At 44.0% G+C, this 26816-nt stretch overlaps 1 protein-coding gene across 4 annotated transcripts in view; it reads right to left on the minus strand.

The window, feature by feature from the left end:
* Positions 1-5917: 5917 nt before the first annotated feature.
* The window catches only part of MAMLD1 (mastermind like domain containing 1), a 350393-nt gene continuing 329494 nt past the window's right edge, over positions 5918-26816 (minus strand). For 3 of the 4 annotated variants that reach the window (XM_084639249.1, XM_084639246.1, XM_084639248.1), the window contains exons 3-5: positions 12673-12819; positions 10890-10971; positions 5918-10622 (exon numbers count right to left, since the gene is read on the minus strand). In XM_084639249.1, the coding sequence (XP_084495375.1) occupies positions 9604-10622; positions 10890-10971; positions 12673-12819 (1248 nt within the window). In that variant the 3' untranslated portion in view covers positions 5918-9603. The remainder of the gene's footprint in view (positions 10623-10889; positions 10972-12672; positions 12820-26816) is intronic. The other variant, XM_084639247.1, reaches the window with a different exon arrangement.

Here is a 26816-nt window from a genome sequence, read left to right on the forward strand (position 1 = left end):
GACTCTGTCAATCTGTTTCTTCACTTCCGCAGGTGGGTATTGTAGTTGTAAGAATGCTTGATAGAGATCTTGTAGGTGTTTGTCTCTGTCTGAGGGGTTGGAGCAAATGTGGTTGTATCGTAGAGCTTGGCTGTAGATAATGGATCGTGTGGTGTGGTCTGGGTGAAAGCTGGAGGCATGTAGGTAGGAATAGTGATCAGTAGGTTTCCGGTATAGGGTGTTGTTTATGTGACCATCGCTTATTAGCCGTGACATTATCGGGGATACTGTTCCTGACGGCTTGTAATCCATCTTTGCATGGAATGTTGGTGTAGAGGGCTTCTACATCCATAGTGGCCAGGATGGTGTTTTCAGGAAGATCACCGATGGATTGTAGTTTCGTCAGGAAGTCAGTGGTGTCTCGAAGACAGTTGGGAGTGCTAGTAGCATAGGGCCTGAGAGAATTACACAAACTAACCAAGCAGCATAGAAGTAAACAGTACTTTTGACTGTAAAGATTCTTTCACGTGCTATCATCTAAGGGATCACTAATGCCTTGATCCTACTCCTGTTCAAGTTTGCAAAGTCAAGCACTCAAAGGTTGGAAATGTCAGAATTAAGACTGTCTTTGCAACCTTAATTTACCCCTTTGTGTGTATGAATTATAATGCAGTCTTTAATTAGTGATCACATACTAATTTTTCCACAGGACCTCTGCCTCATTCAGTGCACAAGATGGACTGTGCTCATTTAATGAGCACCTATTCAATATTTTGTTTTCTCCTCCTTGTTCAATGTGCAACCATAGGCCTTATTTGCTACATGATCTTCAACCCCTGCTCTGAAGACAGAATTAATTAAATTTCCTCATGGGCTTTTCTGTGGTGCTCATCACTGTAATATCTGAGTGTTTCATAAACAATTTATTTTCACAAGCCCCCTGTGAAATGAAGGTGTATCACTATTCCCAGTATACAGATGGGGAATTGAGGCACAGAGACATTAAGGTCAAAAGTATTCACTAGTCTGGGGTGCCCAACCTGAGACAACTAGGACATCATTTTTCAGAGTACTTAGCTTTATATAGCACTTTGTGTGTTCAGTGCCCAGCTTCCTTTGACTTCAGTTTTAGCTGAGAGTGCTTAGCACGTCTTCAAATCAGGCCACTCATCTATTTGCTGAGTGAAACAAAAACCTTTCATAGCTCAACTAAACCACTGAGACCAGCGGTCCTTTCAGAAATTCTAGGTATCACCTAGGATTGAGAAACAGGATGCTCCCAGTAATTAACTAAGCTCCAAGCAGACACCTAAAAGAAATATTGGCTTTTACTGGAGTTACACCATCATTTCTTCCGTGAAGCTTCTTATGAATAATTCCTGCTGGAAAAAATCCTACATGCTTTCTTTTCATTTATATTGTAATACAATTTATTATACAAGAGTGACCTCCATTCAGGGTTCAGAAGATCAGAGTACTCAAAGTAATCGTCACAGCACTAGGTATCTCCAGCTAGGGTTTACACGCAGCATGAAAAGAATGGGAAGTTAATGTATCAAATCAGAAAGTCTCTGTGTGGTAGTGTTAACCTCAGTGTTGAGTTATTTATTAGTAATAATAATATGGTAGTGCCTAAGGCCAGGGACGCACTGTGCAAGGATATATTAGAGACAATACCTACCTTGAATATCTTACAGATTAAGTGTCAGATTACAGGTGGCTACAACAGGTTCCCATTGCTGCAGTCTTGGCAGCATCAAAACTCTCTTCACGGGTTAGTGTGGATTGTTTTAGGAGTAAAATTTCCTACACCATAAGTATTTAATATAAGATCAAATGGTGCTTGGTTCTTGAGTGAATGTTCATGGTGGAGAGGCAAAAAGAGCCTCTCCTCCTGACCCCACACAGGGCCAACCATAATTGCAGACTGCTGCCTTCTAGCACCCTTGGCATGGTGGCTAAGAAGAGGGGGCACGAATTTGGCCCTCTGTAGGAGCCAGTCATGAAGGAGGCTTCATGTTGATCCTTCATAAGGAGTGGTTAAGTGGACATTCCCTCCCTTCCGCCCAAACTCCATCCCTACCATGAGCTGGGACGTTCCAGTAGGCATCTTGCCCAATTGGTGGGGTATAGTATGTTTGCACTTGGATTTCCAGTCACGTTTGACCATGTGTTAGCTAACATAACTGTACATTCTAGTGCAGATGCTGCAACAAATGTTTGTTACAGGACACAAACAGCCCTTTATTCCTAGTAATATAACCCAACACAACTAGCAACAAACTTTTGGCTCCTGCTCACGCTAGATGCTGCACTTGTGTTAGTTAACCACATTTTTGGTTTACATGTGTTAAAACAGGTCTAAAATTCAAGTGTTATTCACACCCACAGAAAATTTGGTTGCATGAATGGCCCAAATTCCATTTCTCAGTCAGAGCAAATTGTTAAACATGCACAACTGTGCACACAAATTGTGAGACACAAACACAAATTTACTGAGTATGTTGGGAAGCTGGCCCAAAATCTTTCGTGTAAAAATTCCTCTCTTTTCTGAGGTGGACTAGGTTCTTCGTAACTCAAGCAGTCGTAGGCGTTTACTAGTGCTCAGCCTGGATTTTTCTTTACATACACCGCTGTCCCTTGCAAGCAATAGACATTGTGCTGCCTGTGGCCTATAAAGGTCTGTGTGGGAAGAGAATCCTGCAAGAGCATGCTATGGTGCCATGAGGTTCTTTGATTGGATTGACACAGTAAAGCAAAGATGTGAAAATAAAAATAATAGCTGGCTCTGGTACTACTTTACCTAATCAAAGCACTTCACCAACAGCATTCAATTAATTCTCCAACTATCCCAGTGAGGCTGAAATTATCCCCATTTATGGGCAGGTAAACTGAGGCACCCATGGAGAGGACAGCTTTGTTGTCTAAGCTTCAGGTTTAAAACAGGCTGGAATCCCATAAGAGCTGATCAAATTCTTTATACTTACAAAGCAGAGAAAACCACAGCACACGAGCCACGTTGGGGATCTGTGGGATGAAACCATGAAAAATGAGCCTCTAGCTGCTCGTTACACAGGAGACTTTTCCACAAGGTAGGAATTAGCTCCAGTCTCCTTGTCCAGAATTCCCACCCGTACTCTTATATTGTGTATTGATCACACCTCTCCTGGCTGCCACACTTCATCCCAGAGATCAAAGCTTATCGGTGCGGCTGGCTGTACAATTTGTGAAGTGACTTGGGACTAAATGGTACACAATTAAGAGGCATTATGGTCCAGTGGGTAGGGTGCTAATCTGGAATTTAGGTGACCTGCATTCAGTTCCCAGCTCCACCCCAGGCTTTCTGTGAAATCAATGAGAGTTGGGCATCTAACCTGCTTGGGAATTTTTGAAAATCCCACTAGACATCCATCTACATCTTTAGGTGCCTAAACACCTATCAGAGTCTGGTCCATAGTCTCTCTGTGATCCAGTTCCCCATCTGTAAAACAGGGCTAATAGCACTTCTCTGCCTCACAGGGGTGTTGGAAAGCTTGTGAGGTACTCAGATACTACAGTAAGGGAGGCCAAATATGTTCCATTGATAGCTACAGGTAATAAAAATCCCTATTGCGAGGAAGGGAAACCAGTGCCTGATCCCAGAAGAACCAGTTCAGCTTCCCCCCACTTTCCAGAGCCAATACAGAACATTTCCCTCCACAGAAATCTGTATGACAGTAATACAAAACCCTGAAACCGTGTCTGAATACAGATCAGTGGTCTCAACCACATCATTACATCAGCAAGGAAACACAGAGCGTTCATAATTGTTTGCCTTAGATATGCTGTAGAACTGGTCTCCCGCAGGGAGTGAAAAGAAAAAATTACCTCCTTATCCTTTTCTCCCATTGTGCCAGCTGGCTTATGCCCCAGGGGCATCCCATCCATACACAAAACGCAGCATAGTACTATGCTATGGAAACCAAACAGGGCCAAAAATCAGGTCCCCATCTGTCCTTGAAAAAGGGTCAACCCCAAAACCGGAACATGAAAAATGTAACATGATTTTCCAAGAGACAGCCAATTGAAAATGCCATTCTGATGGAGTATTTTTTTTAATCCTTGTCATTAAATTGCAACACCAGTCTTAGTAAGAGCAAAGTATACATGATGCAAAACAATCAGGGACATCTGATTGGTATCTGGCTCTCTCACCTGTAAAACTAGCAAAGCAGAGCTCAGCTGCACGGTGAAGGTCCCACTGGGCTTCCGGGACAAATCCTCAGTGTAGTTGTGCATTGTTTTAATTGACACACAGCTGTGCCATAGAACAGGCTAATGAAATGCTGAAAACACCATTTTCAACCTTCCAAACTTCCCTGCTTTTCAAGAGGAGAAAAAACACAGAAACTGGCCTCTGCACTGTGACTCTTTAAACAAAGATGCAACGAGGTCGCGTGTGTTTGGCTGCAAAGAAAGAACCAGGCACAACAGAGTGAGTCCTTGTTAGGTAAATACATGCCTTGGGCAAAGTGGGGAGGGCAGCCAACTGCAGGAACTCTGGCTGGACCTACCCACCATGTAATGGGAAATGGAGAACGACATGTATAAAATGGCATATTAATTTTGAGCAGTGTTGCAAAAGCAGTTAAATGAGGGGGGAAGGGAACAAAGAAAACTGCTTTTATTAAATGCCTCTTTTGTTTCACACTAGCCCTTTTCACTAAGGAGCCTTTGCAGGGTTTTATTCAGTATTATACCTTGCGGCCCTATTGACCAGAAGGAGTCTTAAGCTTTCAGGAGCTGCAGCAGCTGCCAATCAGTACTTATGTTCTAGCTTTCCCAGGAGAGAGATTTATTGGTATTTAAAACACACAACACTCCCCAACCCTCCTTTTTTATTTGCTATGTATAACAAGGAACGGGAGTTGAATCGGACTCTAAATTGATATTAAGCTCCAAATCCTGAATAGCCTGGCTGTGCAGATGTACTTAGGAGAAATTCTCCCATAGGATACAGAACCACCCACACCCCATAGGTGGAGGAGGAGGAGGAGAGGAAGACTGATGTGGCTACAGATCCTCTGACCTCAGCCCTTCCCCACCTCCTTGCACGTGTCCAGCTACGCAGGGTGCTAATGCAGACTAGGGCCAGGGCTGCTCAGCTGGGGCATGCTCCCTGAAGCCTTGTGCAGCAGAATCACACCAGAGCGGCAAGCGCAGGATTTGTCCTGAGGGCTCAGTCCTTCCTTTAGTTAGTTGGGCGTAAGTCAGGAGTAACTGTTGGCGTCAGCAAAGTTATTCCTGCTTTACAACATCCTACACGAGAGCAGAACTTGACCTGAAATTTCAACATCACGTGCCTTCGTTGAAAGCGTCTTCAGCAAGAGATGCAACAAATCTGAGAGAGAGCACAAAGCGTTCTTTTTTACGCTGGAGTGCCTGGCAGCAGAATTTGGCTCCTGGTATAAGCCTGCATGTATTTTGTAGTGGAATCTGTTGATCCAGTACATGTAATTTGCTAATGGTGCGGACGCAAATAGCTAGCCGGAGGGCTGGACTACACTACAAAGTCAGGTGGTTTAACTATATTGCCCAGGGCTGTGAAAAATTTCACAGCCCTGGGCAACGTAATCAAACCAACGTAAGCCCCAGCATAGACACCACTAGGTCAACAGAAGAATTCCATCAACCAAGCGACTGCCTCTCAGAGAGGTGGGTTTACTAGAGCAACGGAAGAACCCCTGCCATCGCTGTAGTGTGTCTACAGAGCTGCAGCTCTGCTGCTGTAGCGTTTCTAGTATAGACGTGGCCTCCTTCTAGTCTCACCCTGGTTTTAACTCTGTATGACTCCATTGCTGCTCTCCCTGATTTACAGCCATGTGAGGGCAGGATCAGACCCCTTGCATTTGAACACTGTTTTCTGTAATCAAAGTAAGATGAATTACAGAGGAAGGCGTTTGGTAGAACAAAACAGTTTATTTTGACAGAGGCATTGTCAGTTACAGTCTGATCCCAACCCGAAATGTAAAGCTAATGCTCCAATCGCTGATCGATTACACGATATTCACCCTGCTTTCATCTTTGTGGGCCACGTACTGCATGCTCCATTCACAGGCAGTATGCGGGCTGGGATGGCAACATGTAGGACAAGATAGTGCCCGGCTATCTGAACAGAACCCAGATGGAGCAGTTCTCATTACTGTTTACATGTGGAATCGCCAACGGGATATAATTGAAAGTGAGTGTTCATGAGTATACTCCATAGACACCAGGTAATAATACTTTTCATCTTCCAAGCACTTTACAAGCTTTAGTCCTCACAACACCCCTGTGAGGTAGGAAGTATTAACAACTCTATTTTACATATGGGGAAACTGAGGTACAGAGAGGTGAAAAGGGCACTGTCAGCTCAAACCTGGCCTAACAATTAGAGTGTGAAAACCAGTGTTTACATAGCCTGAGACCAAGAGAATGATTTTTCTTACATGCTAGTAGAAATGGTTGTTTTTCCATTCCCCCTGCAGTGTTTGCAATTCAAACACTGCACTGCAGAGCTGAAAAACTAGAAGGCAAATTGACTTAGTGATTTTAATTGTCCCAGATGAGAAAAGTAAAAAAAAAAAAATCATAGAGAAAATAATCTGATTTTAAAAATTGTTTCACGTAAAATCATCTAAGTAGTTAGTAACGTACTGGAGGTAAAGACGTTTGCAGCACAGGATTTTGCAGTTGACATTGTCCCTAAGTGACACTCTGCGAATCTGAGATGGAGTCAGGATTGGGACTCTGAGCACACCTCTCCTTAAAGAGACAAACTGCATTGACTTCCAATTGGAGCCAATGCCCCTTCATTGGCAGAGTGGATTTCAGAACTGAAAAGCAGCAGAAGCCTCGGCAATTCTCATAGCCAAACAAACTCATCCATAGCCTCATTGTGGTTTTATTGAGAAGAGTTTACCATACTCTGCTCTGTACAGAGAGGAGTCTGCGTTTATGCATAAGGAGCTTTAGGACTTGATTTGGAGAAGTACAGAGTACCCACAGCTCCCACTGATTTACATCTTGGCTTCTTTCCCGCTCCTCTTTAGTGGGAGTTGCAGGTGCTTATCACTTCCCAGGAATAGGCTCATCAGGGATCATTCCTCTAGGATCCACATATGGATCTTCCCATCTCTGCACACAGCAAGGGGTTGTCCTCACCCTACTGTCCCCTCTTGCTCTCTCAGGGCCATCTGTAGGCCCAAGGATTCGCACTTGGGGAGAGACGTGTGCATCATCCTCAGCGGTACCCTGCCAGGAAATCCATCCAGAACAAAGCAGCGGAGATGGCATTCACTCTTCCTTTCCCCCATGCCATATACGATGGCTGGGAGCAGTGGCCAGAGAGGGAAGCCATGGCAGCGGGGCTCCCTTGCACTGTCCTTGGCAGGGAATGGGGAAAAGGCCAGAGCGTCTGTGTGGGGCAGTGCCCATTCAGATGCTCATGTGCCTCTGGCAGATCTAGGGAATCTGGAGGGGAAGAACCCTTACTTATTCCATAGCAGGGGAAAACCCTGCCTCGCCCCAATGGAATCATCTGGGAAAGATTCCAGAGAGGGGATCTCCTGGAGGTTTACTCACCCAGACTGATTTCTTACAGGCTTTTTGGTAGGCAGGGGTTGGGATGATTCCCCACCCCTACACTGAGAGGTTGCAAAATTCTTCCCGAACAGCATGATTTTATTTTCCCAAAAGGTTTGCAGCCTTTTCGGATTCAGCTTATATGGAGTTGATTTAACTATAGCTTCACTTGTATATTTTTAAGACCCAGATATCCTGCCCCCCAGAGCAGGCAGTAGCTTTTTATATCTAGAGCTCTCCTGTAAAGGGCTTATGTCTCTATCTAAAATGAATGGAGTGGCTCAACTCTGTCCCCCACACACGCACAAATATATAATATTTACCATATATATTACGAGATGATATGGCATGTCTCTAGCAACACAGCATCTGCACAATTGCCCTGAACCACTTTACACTGGGCATGGTTTTTCCTTGCAGTGGAACAGTTGCATTTTCCAGATAGGCCAACAGATATTTACAGGTAAAAATAAAGAGTTGTCAAAGCAATAGTTCCAAAATCTAGATTAATTTATATTTCTGGATAATAAGAAGTGTCGCCTAAATAACTATGGTGATAGGTGCTATATAAAAAACAGATAGAGTTGTCTGGATTCATTTATAATTGCATTTGAAAGGATGGGTAAAGCTGGCATAGGAAATCCCATCCAAAATTGAAATTCTAGCCTGCTTAATTCAATTCTTCCTCTCCCTCATTTCTTCTAGTAATAGCACATATACATTTATACAAGGTATTCGAATGATGTTCTAACATCCTGGAAAACAGTGAAATAATTCAAATCAAATGTTTGCGGCTACAAAATGTTGCTTCTATGAAATGAAAACATAAAATATATGCAGTTTTCCCCTGGCAGTTTATTATGGTATGAAGAAAAAACATTCTGTGCTTGAAGCTGACGTTATATTACAAATGTATTGCAAAGTATGATGTGACTATTAAAATATGATTACACAAAGTATGAACATTTTAAGAAGTTTACAGTACAGTGGATCTTTTATAAACAGACTTAAATATACATATGACAATAGTAGCTGACAAAAACATCAAAAAATTAACTATTAATGTTGATAGACTTCTCCCCGTGGAAAAAAAACAAGTCTCACGTTAAAAACAGAAAATTATGAAAAGCTTGAAACCAGGAACAAATCACCTGTACACTACAAATATACATGGCAGAGGTGTGCAAACCAGAACTATTGTGTCATTGGATAATACCTCCATACAGAGGCTTTACAATGTTTGGCTGATGTTTGCTCTTCAGGTGTCACTCATTTCACACCATAATTCTTCAATTGGTTGCAATCTATAGTCACGTAGTCTGTGTTAACAGTTGTACTATTATGAGTATATACTCAGTACTAGACAGTTAATGCATTCAACGCTCTCATCAACATATGGAGGAAGTGTATCCTGACTGAAAACTTTGCTGCAATCGGGTATCTGCGGGTGGATCCCTCCACCTGCATGAAGCCCTGATGGGATCCACTCACAAGGATCGGTTTGCAGGATGGGTGCTCTGAATAGGTTGACAGTTTAAAAAAAAAAACGCAACTCCTCAATCTTCCTTCTTGACAAGGGAGATAAATTACCACATTTGCTTCCTGTTTAGCCAGTTTGCACGGATACCCCTAGATCATGTGTTAAGTTATGTCAAAAACATAAGTATTTTATGCTGTAATACACAGTATTACTGAAACTAACAATATTATTTGCATATTTATAACAAGGTATAATGAATTTCCTATAATAAAACAAAAAATGTATGCTATAGATCTATTTACAAACAGTCCAGAAAAGAAGTATAAATACTTCTATATTTAATGTTTAGGAAAACATAATTTATAAAATATTCAAATATATACAGTCATCTGAAAAACTGCCAATATTAAACTTTGATGCAGACAAAGAATTGGTCGTGTCCGTTCATTCGGTATTGAAAGAGGAGGCAATTTTTGTTGGTTTGTTTTTACTTTGAAAAGTCATACTTAAGTTATTTACAAGTCAGTCTGCTTCCCTATGAGCTAAACATGTCCGGAGCTTTGAGCGTGCTGTCCCAAAATGTCGTCTATCATTGTCAAATTGTTCAACCAGTCTTCATCATTATTGCTACTGTTCTTCATAAGGGAGTCTATGAAGTCAGTCTCGCTGCAGTTTCCAGGCAAGATCGAATTGCTCTGTTGTGGCACAAAGTCATACTGCGGCAGCTCGGAAGCAGTATTCATTCTGTTGAATGTTCCTGACAGCTGGCCTGCGGAGGGGTAACTTGGCGGGCAGAGTCCTTGAGCAGGATTGAGCTGGTTAAAACTGGACATGCCTTGTGGCATGGATTTCATAACATTCATAGCTGGCAATGGTCCTCTGGTTAAACCGTGTCTCAAGTTCTGATTATTCAGCGTGCTCAGGCTCTGGCCGGACTGTCCCAGGTTTAGTTTTTGTATCTGTCTGACCTGGACTCCAGGCGCAATCTGATTAGGCGGTGCTACAGCCTGGTGGGAAAACTGCTGACCTGGAATATTTGGTCTCACGTTCTGTTTGGAGACGAGGGGGTTACTGGAGAATTGCTGCATGCTGGTATCCATTTGGCTTTGATTTGGCATTCTTGAAACCCCAGTCGGTGTCCACATCTGAGCAGATGCATTGGGGTAGACAGTAGAAATTCTTGGCATACTAGGCTGTCTTAAGTGTTGCTGAGTTGCTGAGTGATTTGTTAAGGAACTGGAACTAAAGCTAGACAATGTCATTCCTGGCCGGACAGTAGGATGGCTGTGAACCGTTTGGCATCCTGAGTGCATGCCCAGAGAGGTTTGGTTTGGTCGCAGAGGGATGTTAAAATCGGAATTAGGTGGGAAAATCCCTTGCTGTTTCCCAGGATTATGCGGAATCATTACCATTGTCCCACTGTTCTGGGTAACAGAGGTTGGAGTCAGTCCGGAGCCCAAGGTGTTCTGAAGTATTCCCGGGTTGGATGGCATCATGCGGTGATTCAGTGGAGGAGCTGGCATGGACTGACCGCAGTCAGTAGGAATAGGTTGTGGTACTGCTGTATACAAAAAGAGGTAATATGTTAAACATTAAGGGTGCATTTATCCCTGAAACATGGCAGATTTTTAATAGGATGCTTTGCTTTAATTCCCCTCTTTCATTAAACAGGCCTCGCCACAGCATTCCTTGTCACAGAGTTACTACTTGAGTGATAAGAAAAGAGGAGAATGCCATGTTATGTGACAAAATGTAGAATGGTTTTCTTTCAGTGCAAAGTATCATTAAGAACCCTGCATTTTTAGTAGCACACACTTTCACTCCTTACCTTGAAACTGATTCATCTGTTGGGGCGCAAATGAACTCCTCTGCTCAGACGCTACGCCCAGCATGGTTTGTTTCTGCTTCTCCTGGAAAACAAGAGAAAGAGTTGTCACGTTGCAGCCTCGCAAGGAACAAAAATAACAGCAGACATCTGAAGTGTGGCCAGTTGGACACTAACAACTACACACATAAGCTCTTCAGATGTGCATCCCAGACAGTTCATTTCAGTCAGGAACTTAATTGTTCACAAGCCCCTTCTTGCAAAGGTGTCCTCTAAATAGCACAGTCCAAGCAGGGGCTGCCTTAGGCAAAAATTGTGTAAGCAGGTCCACCTCTACAGGGGAGCTGGAATGACATTGGGACCACTTTGTTCACCCACATGGGGGCTAGGGGGTTCTACCCCCATCTCTCCTTGTTTCTGCTCAACCGGGGCCTGATTCAAAGCCCACTGGAGTCACTGGGAATCTTTCCATTGTCCTCAGTGGATCAGGCTCTGTGTGCTGCAGGAATCTTTGGGTCTTCCCAGAATCCACTGGGCCAACTGTCTGGGCACATCCTTTGAAGCACCAGATTCTTGGGGGTGGAACTGAAAGGTGCTCACAGCATGTGAACGAACAGAAATGGGGCAGCCTTCAGGGGGCAGATTGACGCAGGAGACTGCTGGCAGCTGCGAGTGTGTTGGGAAGATGGCTCTACTCTTATGTGTAGGCCAGATCTCCGTTTTAAACCAAAACCTACTGTGGGCCCACAGGGAGAACCCATGGGGAGCTCCCTCCTTACCAAGATATTGCTGGCTCTGCCTAAAGTGAGCTGACTTGTATGCCGTGCACTTTTCCTTCTGTTTCAGAGGCACCTTCTCCAGCACAGCCTGCCCTGTGCTACTGGGAGCTCTGGCCACGTCCTTCCAAATGGTGCTGTGCTGTCTGCTCTGTGACAGCACATACAGTGCAGAGAGCACAGTGTGGACTGGAATGAGTGCCCCACAACACCAGCACAGACAGGCATGGGGCAGGTCAGGAGGGGGGCCATTTTGGTAGTGAGAAGGAGGCAAAAGCAGAGAGAGGAGGCAGACAGCCAGTAACTCCAGCTACCAAGTGCAGGACAGGCCTGGTGAGGAAATCTCAGCAAGGTTCCCTCATGGAGCTCCCGCTGCACTGTCCTCTTGGGGAGAGGGGTCTGATCGCCCCAAACCTGGCAGTTTCCTCAGGATCCATGGGAAGCCAGGGCCATGCACACAGAGGTTCTGTGCCTCCTCATTGCCTCTGATCCCTGGCAGCCCCTCCCACCCTGGCTCCCTGACAGCAAGGCTCCAACGCAGCCTCTGCTGCCAGGGCTTCCCCGGCTCCTGGGAGGAGTGGCAAGCTCAGTGCAAAGGGGACTACAACCTGGGACTGGACCATCTACTGGGAGGAATCCCTATGGTGCTGGAGGGGGTGGGAATGAAGAGCATCCCCCTAACCCTGCCTCACTCACTCCTTAAGCCAGACCCCTCAGCATCTGCCCTCTCTCCTAGCACAGACCCTGGACTGCAGGGGATGGAAACAGCAGCGTGGAGGTGGCCATGTTCCTCTTCCACAAAAACGTATTCTTATGTGTGTACACACACACCCCCGTCCCCCACTGCAACTGGTGCTGGCCTTTCTCAGAGACAGAAGGCTGGACTCTCTGGACCGATAGTCAGACCCAGCCTGCAACACTCTGCAACAGCCATTTCTTACGCAGCACTTCTCACTTTAACAGTGGCCACGTATACATTACAGGAGTCACGTAGGCACAGCAAGCCGAACCTGCATTAGCTGCCGTCTTATGATTTGCTGCTTCAGCAAATGGTTCCTCATCGTATATCCGTTCACTGTAGTTGGTGCAGGCACCGAGCCTCCGCTTGGTATGGTGCCTGGCTCCTGAAGTCTGGTAACAATTCCAGGATTTTGATCCTGCCAAGAAAGATAAAAAAGAGAAAAAAAATCAGTCTCACCAGGGAGACACAACAGAAGTCATTGTCCCATCCACTGATGCCCCCCTCCAGCCCAGTTGCTGTTCCATCCTGAATTGCATCTTCTGGATTTTTACAGAGACTGCACCATTGAATGGCGCACATTGTGGCTGTTGTAATGAGTAGCAGTGGACTGCTCTGACTTCAGAGTATCAACACAGGAAGAAACTGAGGGATCAAAGGTTAATCCAAAGTTCTTTGTTCCTGGCCCACAGCTAGGGGACTGATTCACTGGGATCAATGGAGTCACATGGGTGTATAACTGGCAGAGGGATGTGAATCAAGCCCTACATTCTCCACTAATTCCCCAATGTGATGCTAACAGACAAAGGAAGAAGAGCTGGAGTAAAGCAGGAGCTAGTAGATATCGGACAGAAAGAAGACACACACTGCGGAAAACTTAGGAAAAGGAGAGCCAAGGTCATGCAGAGAACTGGGAGTGGGGGAGACCAGCATCAGAGGGGAAAGCTCCTGGTTAGGATGATCTGGAAACAAGGCAAGAACCTGAATATGCAGAGGAGGGAAGAGCAAGATTCCCAACTGGCATCAATCAGCGTTACTCCACTGGAATCAATGAGCCAGATACCCAGCTGGTGGGAACTGGAATCGCTCCATTGTGGTCAATAATGGATCAGTGTCAATTTACGCCACCTGAGAAATTGACCCAAGACGAACAGAGGGGAAAATTCTAAAGCCCATCATAACAGCACCCCAAAGATTCTGGGAGCAGAACCTGAAAGGAAGAGGAAGTCAGAAACATTTAAGCCAAAACATCTTACAGAGGTAGCATGTAATTAGGGGAAGAAAAATAAGTGAAAAAGCCACGTCTTCAGTGAAGAAGAGGAAGAGCAGAGAAATACTCCAGCAAACTCTATACCCAGGCACAGTAGCTACCAGTATAGTCCCCATTTTAACATCCAGCTTTTACATTATTTATGATGCTTTGTTATTATTGGCAGAAAGAATTATGTACATTATATCCAGCATTCTTAACCAGGCCATGTTTCCTTTGTTTTCAGAATGGAAGCCCACATCCTTTGTCTGAGAATCAATGCTATCAGAAGATAAGCAAGAAGAAAATGGTTGTTGCCTTTTGACATCTGACAATGAGAATCATGCTAAAATGGAGCAAACAGGATACCAGCAATGGTTTGGAGTGACCAGAAGGAGACGTTGGAGGGTGTTTGTCAAAAGCCAGGCTGTCAGAGCAGGAACGCCTTTCGCGATGGTTTCACTATAAGAGATTGCCCCGGTCATTCGGACATGTATACTTTTTTAAAAATAGGAGCGATTACCAAGAAGGTCACTGAAATTACTCACTTTTATGGTGCCTCCTTTTGTTGCAGCACTTAGGTCTATTATGCAAAACCACAATTGATGAAATGTAAATGCCTGTGAGATAATTCACCAAAAGACACAAACCTGCAACTCATCACTGAACTCATTATCATTCCTATTCATGGGCAGTCTCACAAGACCAGACATTATTACCACTGCTCTGCTTACAATCCTACTGGACACTATTCCTTTTCTCTCCTCCCTCCCACAGAAGGAGAAGGAGGGGAAGAGAAGTAAATATGATTTACTTCTGATGTAAATACAAAAGTTCATGTAAAGCTAGTGTTTTGCTTTCATGTCAGATATTATTCTGCAGCCATAGTTAAGCTTTGAATAATATGGATTGCCTCTAGGGTAATATTTGAAAGAGCAGGCATTCAGTTTGTGTACTCTGCACATGAAAGACACTGAAATGTTCATATCACTAAAATCCCTGCCATCTACCCAATTTCCTCCCAACTTGTCTTGTTGCGTGCAGAGGGTCTGTGCTTACTGAAGCAAACGAGTTTAGTGCAAGGACAATCATTCTGTTTCGCTCAGGGCTATTGCATTAACAAGTCATAACATTAAAGTCGTCTTCTTCTTCTTCTTTTGTTTTTTTTAACTAATCGTGTCCACCTCATTCTAATTTATCCGAAACCTAATTAAGAAAATAATGTTGTTTTTTTCCATATTATTAATGGTAAAGAAGGGGAAATCACATTACTAATTGCAGCTCTTCGGCAGCAGCAGAATGGCCTAACAATATGGGATTTTGCTGGAAGAAGGACAATCAGCCAAGTTCATTTGCAAATACCCAGAATAGGTTCCTACATTTGGGAGAAGTGTTGCATAACATTTAATTAGCCACTAAAGAAAAATAATATATATGCACATTTTTGCTTGGGGGAAAATTAGGCCAAAAAAAAAGGTGGTGGGGGGGTGAAACAAGGAAGGAATTCAAAGTCTTTCATTTTATAGTTCATGTTTAGGATGAGCAAAAAAACAAAAACAAAACACCTCTTATTTTCACCACTAGTGGGAACTACTGCATTCCCTTACAGTAGAAAATAACCATGTAAGTGTCATGACTAAGAATAGCTCTTGCATGTGGTCTAAAGGATGCTGCTATCTGTATCAAAGGTTAATGAACTTTAAACATTTTTCCTTTTCATCACTCCCCAAGAAAAATCACTTCCCATGCTAAGGCCAAGCCAAACAAGCCACAGCCTGAACTGGTCCATGCTTTGGGCTATCCCATTTTAAATTTCAGGAAGATAGCATCTCGGGTAGGATTTGAATTTCAAAGCCAGAGACCACAGCCCTGGGTGTTCACACATCTAGGGGTGCGTTTAGTTACTTGTGGGCTACATCCAAAGATATGAATGCCTGGTGTGCAGTCATTGAATTCCTCTTGTGTTTTTCGTAATACATCACAGCTTCTCTCTCTCACTCCAAAACTCAAATTCAAACATCGAATCAACAGAATTTTTAACCAAACAGCACATTATAAGGAGCCTGGAAATGTTGAAAGCATGTGGTTCTGTTGCTAGGCAAACTGTCACACGGCAGTTTCAGAGCTCTACAGTACTCAGTGGGCTTTCCAATTTGGCCATTTATGTTGGAGATGGGATTGGTGCTGTGAGTGGGTGAATAGAGACCCAGCATCAGGTGCTTGTGTTGGGAGTTAGGCAGCAAGAGTCAGAGCAGTTTTCAGGAGTGTGTATGCTTAGTATCCATGCTCAGGTTCAACCATTACACCTGTGGCAGAAAACCCTGCTCTTTGTGTACACCAGTGATGGGTCAGATGCATCACTGGCCATTCACAAGCATAAACAGCATATGCAGTGACTCACTGTTAGAAATGTACGTATGCACACACAGCACAGGTGATTCCTGGGACTGAGTGTGCAGTCACAGCAATTATGGCTCTGATCCAGCAAAGCATTTACACGTGTGCTTAACTCAAAGGCCATGAATAGTCCCACTAGAGACGACTTTCAGAGTAGCAGCCGTGTTAGTCTATATCCGCAAAAAGAAAAGGAGGACTTGTGGCACCTTAGAGACTAACATCCGATGAAGTGAGCTGTAGCTCACGAAAGCTTCTGCTCAAATAAATTTATTAGTCTCTAAGGTGCCACAAGTACTCCTTTTCTTTTTACTAGACTCTACGCGCGTGCTGAAAGTTAAGCACATGCTTAAGTACTTGGCTGGATCTGGGCCCACGTTTACAAGCCATGCACGTTCACACTTCTAAAAACCTGGCTTCCAGTTGCAGTAAGTGCACACGCAAATTCGTTGTGTCAACAACATGACCGCATTTCTGAAACTCCAGCTCTTTGTTGTTCATCCAGTAATCACACACGTGTTCACTTAGGTGAGAATCTGGAAAGTTACAGTCCTTAATTCTTCATGAGTCTTCATTAACAAACAGGACTTCCCCAATGTCATCTTGAGGGGGTTAGTCACCCTGGATGGGCAGGCAAGAATCCCATTAACCTTAATCTAAAGTAGTCACTGTTTTTTTAAAAAACAGTTGAAAAGCACCAGTCTCATTCATCATTCCTATATTTTCCCATCTGCTCTTAAGGTGGAACTCTAAGGAATAGAGCATAAAGCAACTTCAATTTTAAAATGCACTAAGTTAAGACCAGAGCTATTGAAGATTTACAATATATTTTAGAAGGGGACTGCAAACTGCCGGACAAAGTCATTGAAAACATCAAGAAGACAGTGACCTGCAGAAGAGTGGCTCTCGGAAAGGCACGTTTACTTTACAAGACATAAGCTGCCAGTGGAGACCACTAAGCATTATATTACAGACCCTCACAATAAAGCTAAGTCATGTGAATTTGAGCAGTTAACAGATGGACTAATCAGAACGGAATTCTTTGTGGTTAACAGATAACCAGGTCAAAGCAGGGTTATTGTGAGAAATAGACTCAGCTTTGCAAAGAACAGTGGGTATTTGCTAGTGAAAACTGTGCATCTCAAACGAAAGTAACAAGCAGTAGAAGAACTGAAGTGCATCTGATTAAAAATGCATACAGTGACTGAGCTTTAAAAGTATCTTCCGTTTTGAAAGACACTGCCAGTTTGAGAAATAGTCCCTTTACTTTAAATGGGGCTCACAGCTGAATCCAGTAATTACAGGTCTCAAAACAGAAGTAAATGTTTATGTGCAACCACTGTACCAAAGAATAAGGACAAAATGCAAAGGTAAACAGGCAGCGCACATCAGACTTCTTCACTCTTAATATGGGGGGGGGGGGTAAAAATGTTAGTGCCAACATCTAACAAGCTTTCTGAGCCAAGACAACTAATGCTGAAGTAGTTACAAACAAGCTATATTCTAACAAACTAGGATAGAAGAGATACTGCAACAAAACTCCTCAACAGTTCTATTTCTGGCTCTGCTACTGACTCACTGCAAAGCCTGGGCTAATCAGACAACCTCTACGGGTATGTCTACATTGCAATTATACACCCACGGCTGGCCCATGCCAGCTGACTTGGGCTCCTGGGTCTTGGGCTAAGGGGGTGTTTAACTGCAGGGTCCTAGAGCCCAGGCTCCAGCCTAAGCCTGAATGTCTACACCGCAATGAAACAGCCCCTGAGCCCAAGCCCTGCGAGCCTGAGTCAGCTGGCATGGGCCAGCAGTGGGTGTTTAACTGCAGTGTAGACATACCCTATGTGCCCAGTTCACATGTCTGTAAAATGGGAAGAATGAGGCTTTCCTACCTTGCAGGGTATCGTGAAGCTTCATTAAGTCATTTATGGACAGCATTTGGAGGGGTGAGCTCACAGACTTTAAGATCAGAAGGGACCATCATGGCATCTAGCCTGACCTACACAGGTAAGAGTTTTCTTCTGTACAGGGAACATGTAGATGTGTGCTGGCCTCAGACAGCAGCCTCACTGTATCCTTGTGCTCCCACATCTGTCTGTCTGTCTTGTAAGCTCTCTGAGGCAGTGACTGTCTTTTTGTTCTGTGGCTGTACAGCTCCTACAAAGGGCCCAGATCTGTGACTGGGGCTCCTAGGCACTCTGGCAATATAACTATATTAGAAAGATCCCGCTGTTCCATGCATCAAACTATACTGCAATGAGAGTTGCCTGTTCGGCTCAGTTGCAGGATCCAGAAAGAATCCACACATGGTGTTCCCTCTGCCTGGCATTCTTGAGAGGCTGCATAACAGGAGGAGGGTGGAGACATGCACATGGTTAAAAAAGGAAAATCCCTGGTGCAAGCCTTTACTAAGCAGCTGCTATCAATGCATCCATAAGTTTTAATCTAAATGGATATTAAAAGGTGAAAATATTTGGGTTGAGATGTGGCTACCTTAGTACAAACAACCTCCTTTCTCCCCCCGCCTCCCCAAAGCCCCCCATGCATTGACAGAATTTTCATGTTACATGACTTAAAGCTGATGTTATAACATCTATACAGATTATAGATGTTATAGATCTACACAGCTTATAGAGGTTATAGATGCCATAAGAACAGAAGAAAGACCTTAAAAGAAAATTTCCCCCTCTTTGTTTTTTGTTGTCTTTAATATGACTTTACATTTGCTCTTTGGGGAAAGATTTCTTCCTTTCCTTCCCCCTCTTCTTCTCCACCCCCACTCCCACCCTGATTCTACCTCCACTTCTAAGATGCACTTCAAGATAAAACTGATCCTTTTAGTTCAGACGTCTTCTGAAGCTCCCCCCCCCCCCATCCTCTTTCTGGTTTGTTTGTTTTAACACAATATACAAGCATTGATAAAACAAACTGTGTAGCTCAGTGGGTCTTTTCTTTTTTCATCTTCCAGCCGTTTAGTTGATATACAACCATGTGAAATACTATCAGACTCAAGTTTCTAGGCTTATCTCAGGGGCTGTCAGTCAGGAACAAGCTTTGTTTGAAAACTGTAAGTGATCCACTGGTATACAGTTTTGTAAAAAAAGAGGGGGAAATTTTCTTTTAAGGTCTTTCTTCTGTTCTTATGGCACTGGCATGCTCAGCATCACACAAAGTTAACCCTCCTTGTTTGATGGAAGCAATGACAAGATCACTAAACCTGGTTGGCAACTACACCCAGGACTGTTTTGGCCAAGTAAAATGGAAAATACGCTCATCTCCTTATAGCTGCTCTTACGTTACATGCTGCTCAAAAGAGAAATATCCATAATTCTGTTTCTAAATGCATCCAGGCTTTTAACAGGATGGAAATTCAGCCCAACTCTCACTTCCAAAAACAATTAATCAAATGAGTGAAAACTTTAATGCAAGGATTTTGCCACATTTTTTTCCCCAGCTGGTTTTATTCAGCAGAACAAAGCAAAAAAGATATCTAAAACCTACGGTAAGTTACTGCATTGGTTGTTTTACTTCATACAGAGCAAAATGCATGCTTTATCAGGCCTACCTTAGAACATGCTAATAGGGGTTTTTAATGAACATGATATTGGTAGTAGGAAGGAGCACAGGAGACTGGTTCAGGAGTACGATCAGCTTTCCACTTACTAGACAGGTGGAATACGCAATGTAAGTGGGGATGCATAAACCCCAGGGCAGTGCAGTGCGCTGCAGTGTAAGCAAGCCTTAGAGTAGGAGTGGCCCCGGTACCATCAAAAGTGACTCTCTGCCTTCCAGGAGGGGCTGGAGTAGACTGCAAATCACACCCTTGGTACAGGCATCCCCTACTGGCAGACTGCGAGAGCATCATTAATGGCAACCATGGAAGAGGATCTTCTGCACTCCACCTCCCCAAGTGAAGGGCAGCAGCAGGATCGGAGATGCACTCTTATGGAAGCACCCAGGAAATCAGAATGGTAGGAAAGGCTCTGCCGCAGTCCCGATCCCAGGGCGTCCTCAGCACACGAACATTGTTCCACGCTGGCTGCTCCATTCAAGGCCAGAATTCTAAGAGTCTTACTCATTTTGAGCAGGGTCTTTTGGTCACTACCCTTTCTATTACATTCACCTGCCTCAGTTACACACATACACTTCCTGCACGTCTCTATTCCATACAGGCAAAGTCCAAAACGGAATTCTCTGCAAAGAATAAAATATTTATATTTGGCTTGTTTCAGCTGTCATGAGTCTCCAACCCTTGACAATGCACTCTGGTTCCCACTGCGGGCAGCTTGCCTAGCAATTCAGTGAGATAATCTAAAACTGTATTTATCTCGCCCAATTTTGGCTAGTAGTCCCTTTCTGACCGCCTCTACAAGCTTGCGCTAGCCCCAATGCCAAACTGCAATGGCTCGCGTCTATAAAATACAGTCTGAGTCAAGGAATCTGTGTGTGATGTCAAGGCGCTCTCTCTAACAGAGGTGTTGATGAGGTTCACAGGAGTCAGTGTAGGTGAATGCACAAGAGGAGCAGCCACAGAAGAAAGCGGCAGCTAGATGCTGAATATATATATTAAATAGTTGGGGGAGGGGGTGGGAAGGATCAGATGAAATAACCATGCGAGGTTTGGCTCAAACATGGCAAAAGTCAGGAAATTCAGTGTTAAGGGGGCAATTTAGCCCTTTACCTGCCCAATTCTGGAGATCTCTGCCATTTTTATATACTTGGACCAAATCAAGATGGAGTGGGTTAAAACAGGGGTTCTTTTTCTTTCTGAGGCCCCCCCACAACCAACATGCTATAAAAACTCCACGGCCCACCTGTGTCACAAAAACTGTCTTTTGCATATAAAAGCCAGGGCCGACATTAGGGGGTAGCAAGCAGGGCAATTGCCCAGGGCCCCACACTACAGGGGCCCCTGGGAAGCTACATTGCTCAGGCTTCAGCTTCAGCCCCAGGTGGGTTTTCTGCCCTGGGCCCCAGTGAGTCTAATGCTGGTCCTGATTCGTAGACCCCCCTGAAACCTGCTCGTGGCCCCCCCAAGGGGCCCCGATCCCTGGTTGAGAACCACTGGGTTAAAAGAAAGAGTTTTTGAATTGCTCCATTTTTTAAGTTAATGTTTTTTTAAATCTATAATATAGATTATGCACATGAGCAGCAATCACTTTTTCACTGTTAAATCTCTTACGTGCTTTCATCCCTTCCTGCCAAACCAGAGTACCTAAAACTCCCAGATCAAGCCATCGGTCCAACCAAGTTCCAAAACCACAACCACAGATGTTGGGCTAAAACAATTGATAATGCAAAGTCACAGCCCAGGTGCTAACATCTAAAAATAGAAAACAATATGTTAAGGCACCCTTGGCTGTTAGTGTACACAGTGCCACTAATTAAAAAAAAATCAAGAGAAATATGTATTTAGACACCCAGAGCTGAAATGCTATAACCAAGTCAACGCAATCTCCCCTTCAAAATTCCTTTCCCCCTTCCATTCAGATTGTATTTGCAAACTGGAGACGGCTCATTTTTTTCTTGTGTCATTTCATTATTACAGAGTTGAGATCACTAGCCATCTGCAGCTTCATTTCATCAAGCTCTGATTTGTCCTTGGAGCAAGGTCATTTGGGACAAGAACATAAAATGCCGCTTTCCACTACTGACAGTTCTTTATGCCTTCCTGTAAATATCCCCACTAATTTTAAATAATTTCACCACTTCAGACTTTTCCCCCACCTCCAAACAGGCTGATGTACAAATACATGAACAAGGATCTCATTATTTAACCACTGCATGACACACTCTAAAAGCAATTAATGGTGTTTATTTGTAGATAACTGAAGCATTTCAAGCTATAGCTCAGGAATCCTTGGTAGCTTCACGTGACTTGTAGGATATTATCTATGGGTCAGGAATTGGGACCCCCCATTCAGCATTAGCATATGCTTGGAGCACCTCCATATTCCATCAAGTAGACCCCCCCATTCCACAAATACACAACTCCCCTTCTCCCCCCCAGTCAATGCACAAAAATTACCAGATGCATAATATATCCCTACGGTGGGTGCAGTGCTAACAAAGCATCACTGGGTGAATATAGGTTAGTTTATGGAAATAAAGAGACTGAGAAGGAAGATTTTCAGATTCATAACAGAAAATTCCAAGCTAAAAATTAATAGGAAATTAACATGGATTTTTTTCTCAAATCAGATCTGATTTGCCACCAGTTCTGGGGCACCTTCTCATGAACAGAGACCACAGCTCTAGATCGCAAAACCACACAGGGCAAATTAATGTAACAGTCTTGATCAGTACAAGTCATAAAGCAACAGAGAGTAATTAAATAACGGGGGAATCAGCACTAGCTCTTGGGGTCTTAATTCCTAGCTCCCGATAGCATACACTGGCATCAGCACACTGACGGGTGCAGACTGTGATCTCACACTCGCAGTGAGTATCGCTGTGTATCTGGGAATTTCTGCCATCGGGCCTGTGTACTGGATTCTGAGATATGTTCTGATGTGCATGACAATCTGCCTCAAAAAGACTATTTTGATCCCTTACCTGTCTGGCTTTCTGTAACCAATAAGTCTGCCAGTAAATACATGCATACTATGCAGGCTTGGTTTGAAACTTTGGCCTGCAATTACACATGTGTGCAAATACCACGATTATGTGCACAAGTGTCTAACTGCTTTATTTGCATATGCAAATACCTTCTGGATCTACAAGTGGAGGATCTGCTCATGCAAATATATGCATGCATAATGTCAGAGGCAAGGTTTGAAAATCTGTTCAACTACACACTGGCTGCAATTTTTCAGCAATACCTAAGGGAATTAGGCACTCAGTTGCCATTATAATTCAATGGGTGTCAGATCCTTGACTGCTTTACTTAACTTTGAAAATGCTACCCCAAACCATTTTTTCCTTTATTTTACAAGTCTAAACAAAGCTTCTCCTTATGCAAAGCCCCCCTTCACACTGCCCCTGTGGTGGAGTCCCGAGTTGTTGTAGCTGGCACACAGAGGGCATGGCAGCGGGCATGCTAGGTGTGTGGCCCAGACACGCTGCACTCCAGTGATCTGTTGGAGCTGGCATAAAGGCTACTAGGCCATTACAAGTTGGAAGACAATTATCCTATTTGGGGACACTGAAGAATGGACAGATTAAGTGATTTGTCCAAGGTCACACAAGGAATCTGTGCCATAGTTGGGAACTCCTGAGTCCTGGTCCAGTTACTTAACCACGAGGCCAGCCTGGCTACAGAAAAGAATGTGCCATGGACCAGACACTGAGCAAACCAGCCTTTGAAGATGCTTTATGGCAGAGCAAACCTGCCTAAGTTGAGACATTTGGCCTGAAACTCAAGCTTCCGTTGGTCTACGCCCCTTCCTGCTCAACCCCCAAAGTCTCAGGTCTTATGGCAGTGCTGCTGTCATGGCTTCCAACCACCAATGAAAATTGGACTTGAGGGCTTAAGAGACGTAGGTGTCTTTATATATTTAAAAAACCCAAAGGGTCAAATTTTCCAAGTGACACAGAAAACTCAAGGGTCTTGGGAAGGCTGTTGAGATTTCCATCTTCCATTTGAGGCATGGACATTGCTGAGCCACTGCAAGCGCTTCTTTCACAAAAGGACCTCGCACGTCAACAGTTAACTTCCCTTTGTTCGCATACAAATGATTAAGGTTAGACGCTTGCCTGGTGACATCACCATAGCTTAAACATGCTGGATATGGTCCAGGGAACCAAAGTTATTGCTGACCCCATAGTTACTGATCCGCTTTGCAAGTATCTGATGTCTGCTCTCACTTTATGAATTATTTAATGGGTTAAAGATTGATCAGATCTTCTTTATGCAATGTGCGGCTATGCAGTGGGCAGAAGGACGTAAACATGCATTAACAAGGTTAAAGTCATATACTGTAACTACCCTGTCTGTTTTCAGCTTGCAGCTTTATTGACTTAATCGTACTGCCACTGCAGCCAACAAATCATTAAATCCATTCCATTCTTTTGCTGGTTACCAGCCACAAAAACAGAGGCAGGCAAAGGCTAAGCAAATCTCGAGAGGGGGTGGAAGGGAGAGGTGGGTGGAGGCTGAGTGGGAAAGAGAGAGAGAGAGAGAGAGAGAGAGAGAGAGAGAGAGAAGAGTGGGATCACTATGGAATTCTGGCCTGTCCCTGGAAGCACAAAGAAGCCAAATCTGTCTTTATGGACTAAGTGGTCTCATGGTTTAAAGTGACACACTCATTTGTTCCTGTTTTGCAATGATTAAAAAAAAGCAAACTGAGCTTCCGTGCCGCTGTAACGTTCTAGCTGTGCATGCATATGTGACAGAGAGCGAGCGAGCACGCACACGCAGTATACACTTCTGTAAACAAATGAAAGGGTCAGAAAAGATCATATCTGTGCACATGCCGTACCTCCAGAGGTCTCAGAGTCCTGCGTCACACATACTGCTAATCTGCAGTGAAATGCAGGCCTGATTAAGAGTTCAGCATGCAAGAAAAATATCATGTGCATTTAAATAAGTCCCAAGCTCCCCCTGTCCTCCAGCTGCCTTCTGTGAGTAACGATGACCACTGCGGGAAAAGAAGAAATATCTTGATTTCAGGCTTTAGTAAGAACTGTAACCCTTAAATCTGCAGTCAAAAGCCTGAATTTTCAAATCAGTGTTTCTAATGGTAAACTAGATAAGCCAAACCCACATTTAGGTGCCTAAATGTAAGTGCCTTGATTTTCATGAGTGCTGAACACCACAGAAGCCAATGGGAGGAGCAGGTGCTCAGCACCTGTGCAAAATCAGGCCACTTTTTAGGAACTTAATGGTAGGTACCCAGAAGTAAAAATATAGGCCTTACACTCTAACTTGTGTTTTTAAGTCCCAAGACATTTATTTGCTATTACTGCCTTCCCATTCACCTCTGGGTAATGGCAAGTGTTTTCTCCATCAGCCCAAGGGACAGGTGTGTGTTCTGAAAAATAGGAAGTTTGTGCCCGCTGTAGATTATAGATTCTCCCCAATGTCTTCCAAACATTACAGGGAGGCTATGTCTGATGGAGTTCAGTGTGAAACTCCTGTGGGCCTTAGGGCAGCAGGATGAGTTTGTGTCTTCTCTCTTTTAGAGAAGGCTACTTCTCTTTTTTTGTGGGCTTTCCCCTCACTGAAAGAGCCTATGAAGGAGATTCCCCTAAAGTAGAATGACTCACCCACAAGATTATATCCAAATAGATTCTGACTGTCCCTGTTCAGCTGCATGAGGAGGGAGAGGCCAATGAGTTTCCCTCTCTTACGCCCTGCATACAGGCTGGCCATCATCTCCCTAGAAGAATAAACCTGTTCCTACTAAGTGCCATTCCCTCCCCCTGCCCCACCTCACTCATGTATACTGACTGCACTGTTCTGACGTGTGCACCCTGTCAGGAGATATAGAATCACAGAACTTTTTAAAGAGCAGTCCCCTTTTTAAAGACCAAAGGTAGTTAAAGTTATTTTCTTTAGACACAAACAGGCTTCATCACAGTTTGAGTTCCAGCTTCGTTTCCTTGTTTACCATGGCACGTGTGGAATCCTATAATGTGCAAAGAGACATCTAGTGGCTAAACTGTATACTGCAAATAAACAGATTATTACACTGCCCACCAGTCAGCCAGCATTCCTTCTGGGAACACCAGCTATATGATGGTCCCAACCTGTGCCCCAGTAACTAGTCTGTGGGTATCTAGGGAAGAATTTTGCCCTGAGAGAGAAGCAGAATATGATGCATATAATCAGTGAGACAGGATACTCCTTTGATTCTTGACTATGACACCTAAACACTACAATGATGCATACACTAGAAATATGGACATAATCTCCTTATTCCTCACAACACTGTGTGATCGATACTGGGTCTATGTTGCTGAGGGAGAGAGGTGAAGTGACTTTCGCAAGGCTATGAAAGAAGGCAGGAGAGCCACAGCTGTCTATCTATCTAAGATACTTATGTGCCCGCCCACATCACCACAGTATCTGAACGCCTCACTATCTTTAATGCGTTTGACCTCACATCACTCCTGTGAGGTAGGAAAGTGCTATCCATTCCCATTTTACAGATGGGGAACTGAGGCACAGAAAAGCTAAATGACTCACCCAAGAAGTCTGTGGCAGAACAGGGAATTGAACTCAGGTTGCTAAAGTCCTAGCCTAGTGCCCTAACCACAGAACCATCCTGCCCCTGAAATGGAACTCAGCAGTCCCTGGCTCCCAGTCTAGTAATCAGTGCTGTAGATCACGCTACTCTCTAAAATTTACTTTGGGTTTATCTTGCATACGAGAGTCCGGGTTTGTGGCTATGGTTTCGTGGCTACAGACTCCACAGCTTCGACATGACTGTTTTTGCTAGCTGACGGCAGGATTTCAGCTCTCTTGGTCCAGCGTGTACTGTTACTCAAACAGTGGACGCTTGTGGGTCGGAGCGCTCAAAGTAAGTGCAACTGTGCTGAATGCTTGTATCTTCGGGCACCTTTTCACTCAACTGCAAACATCATCACAAGATACAAATGCAGGCGATGCTTCTGTTTGCCACATTCATTAAGCAGACAGACTGTTCCAAGGGTAAATGATGAACACGGTGATGTCTTAGGAACACACAGCCAGGAGTAACACACCAGGAGGGCTATTTATAATCCCCAATTCCAAAGCACTAAAATTTTATTTTTAAAATTTAGGCAGACTCGTGTTTGTAGATTTAAGCAACTCAGCTGGTGGGCTTAACCTGGTGCAGGCTTTTCAT

Source organism: Lepidochelys olivacea (genome assembly GCF_965140295.1).
Source record: "Lepidochelys olivacea isolate rLepOli2 genome assembly, chromosome: 9".
Classification (NCBI taxonomy): Eukaryota; Metazoa; Chordata; order Testudines; family Cheloniidae; genus Lepidochelys; species Lepidochelys olivacea.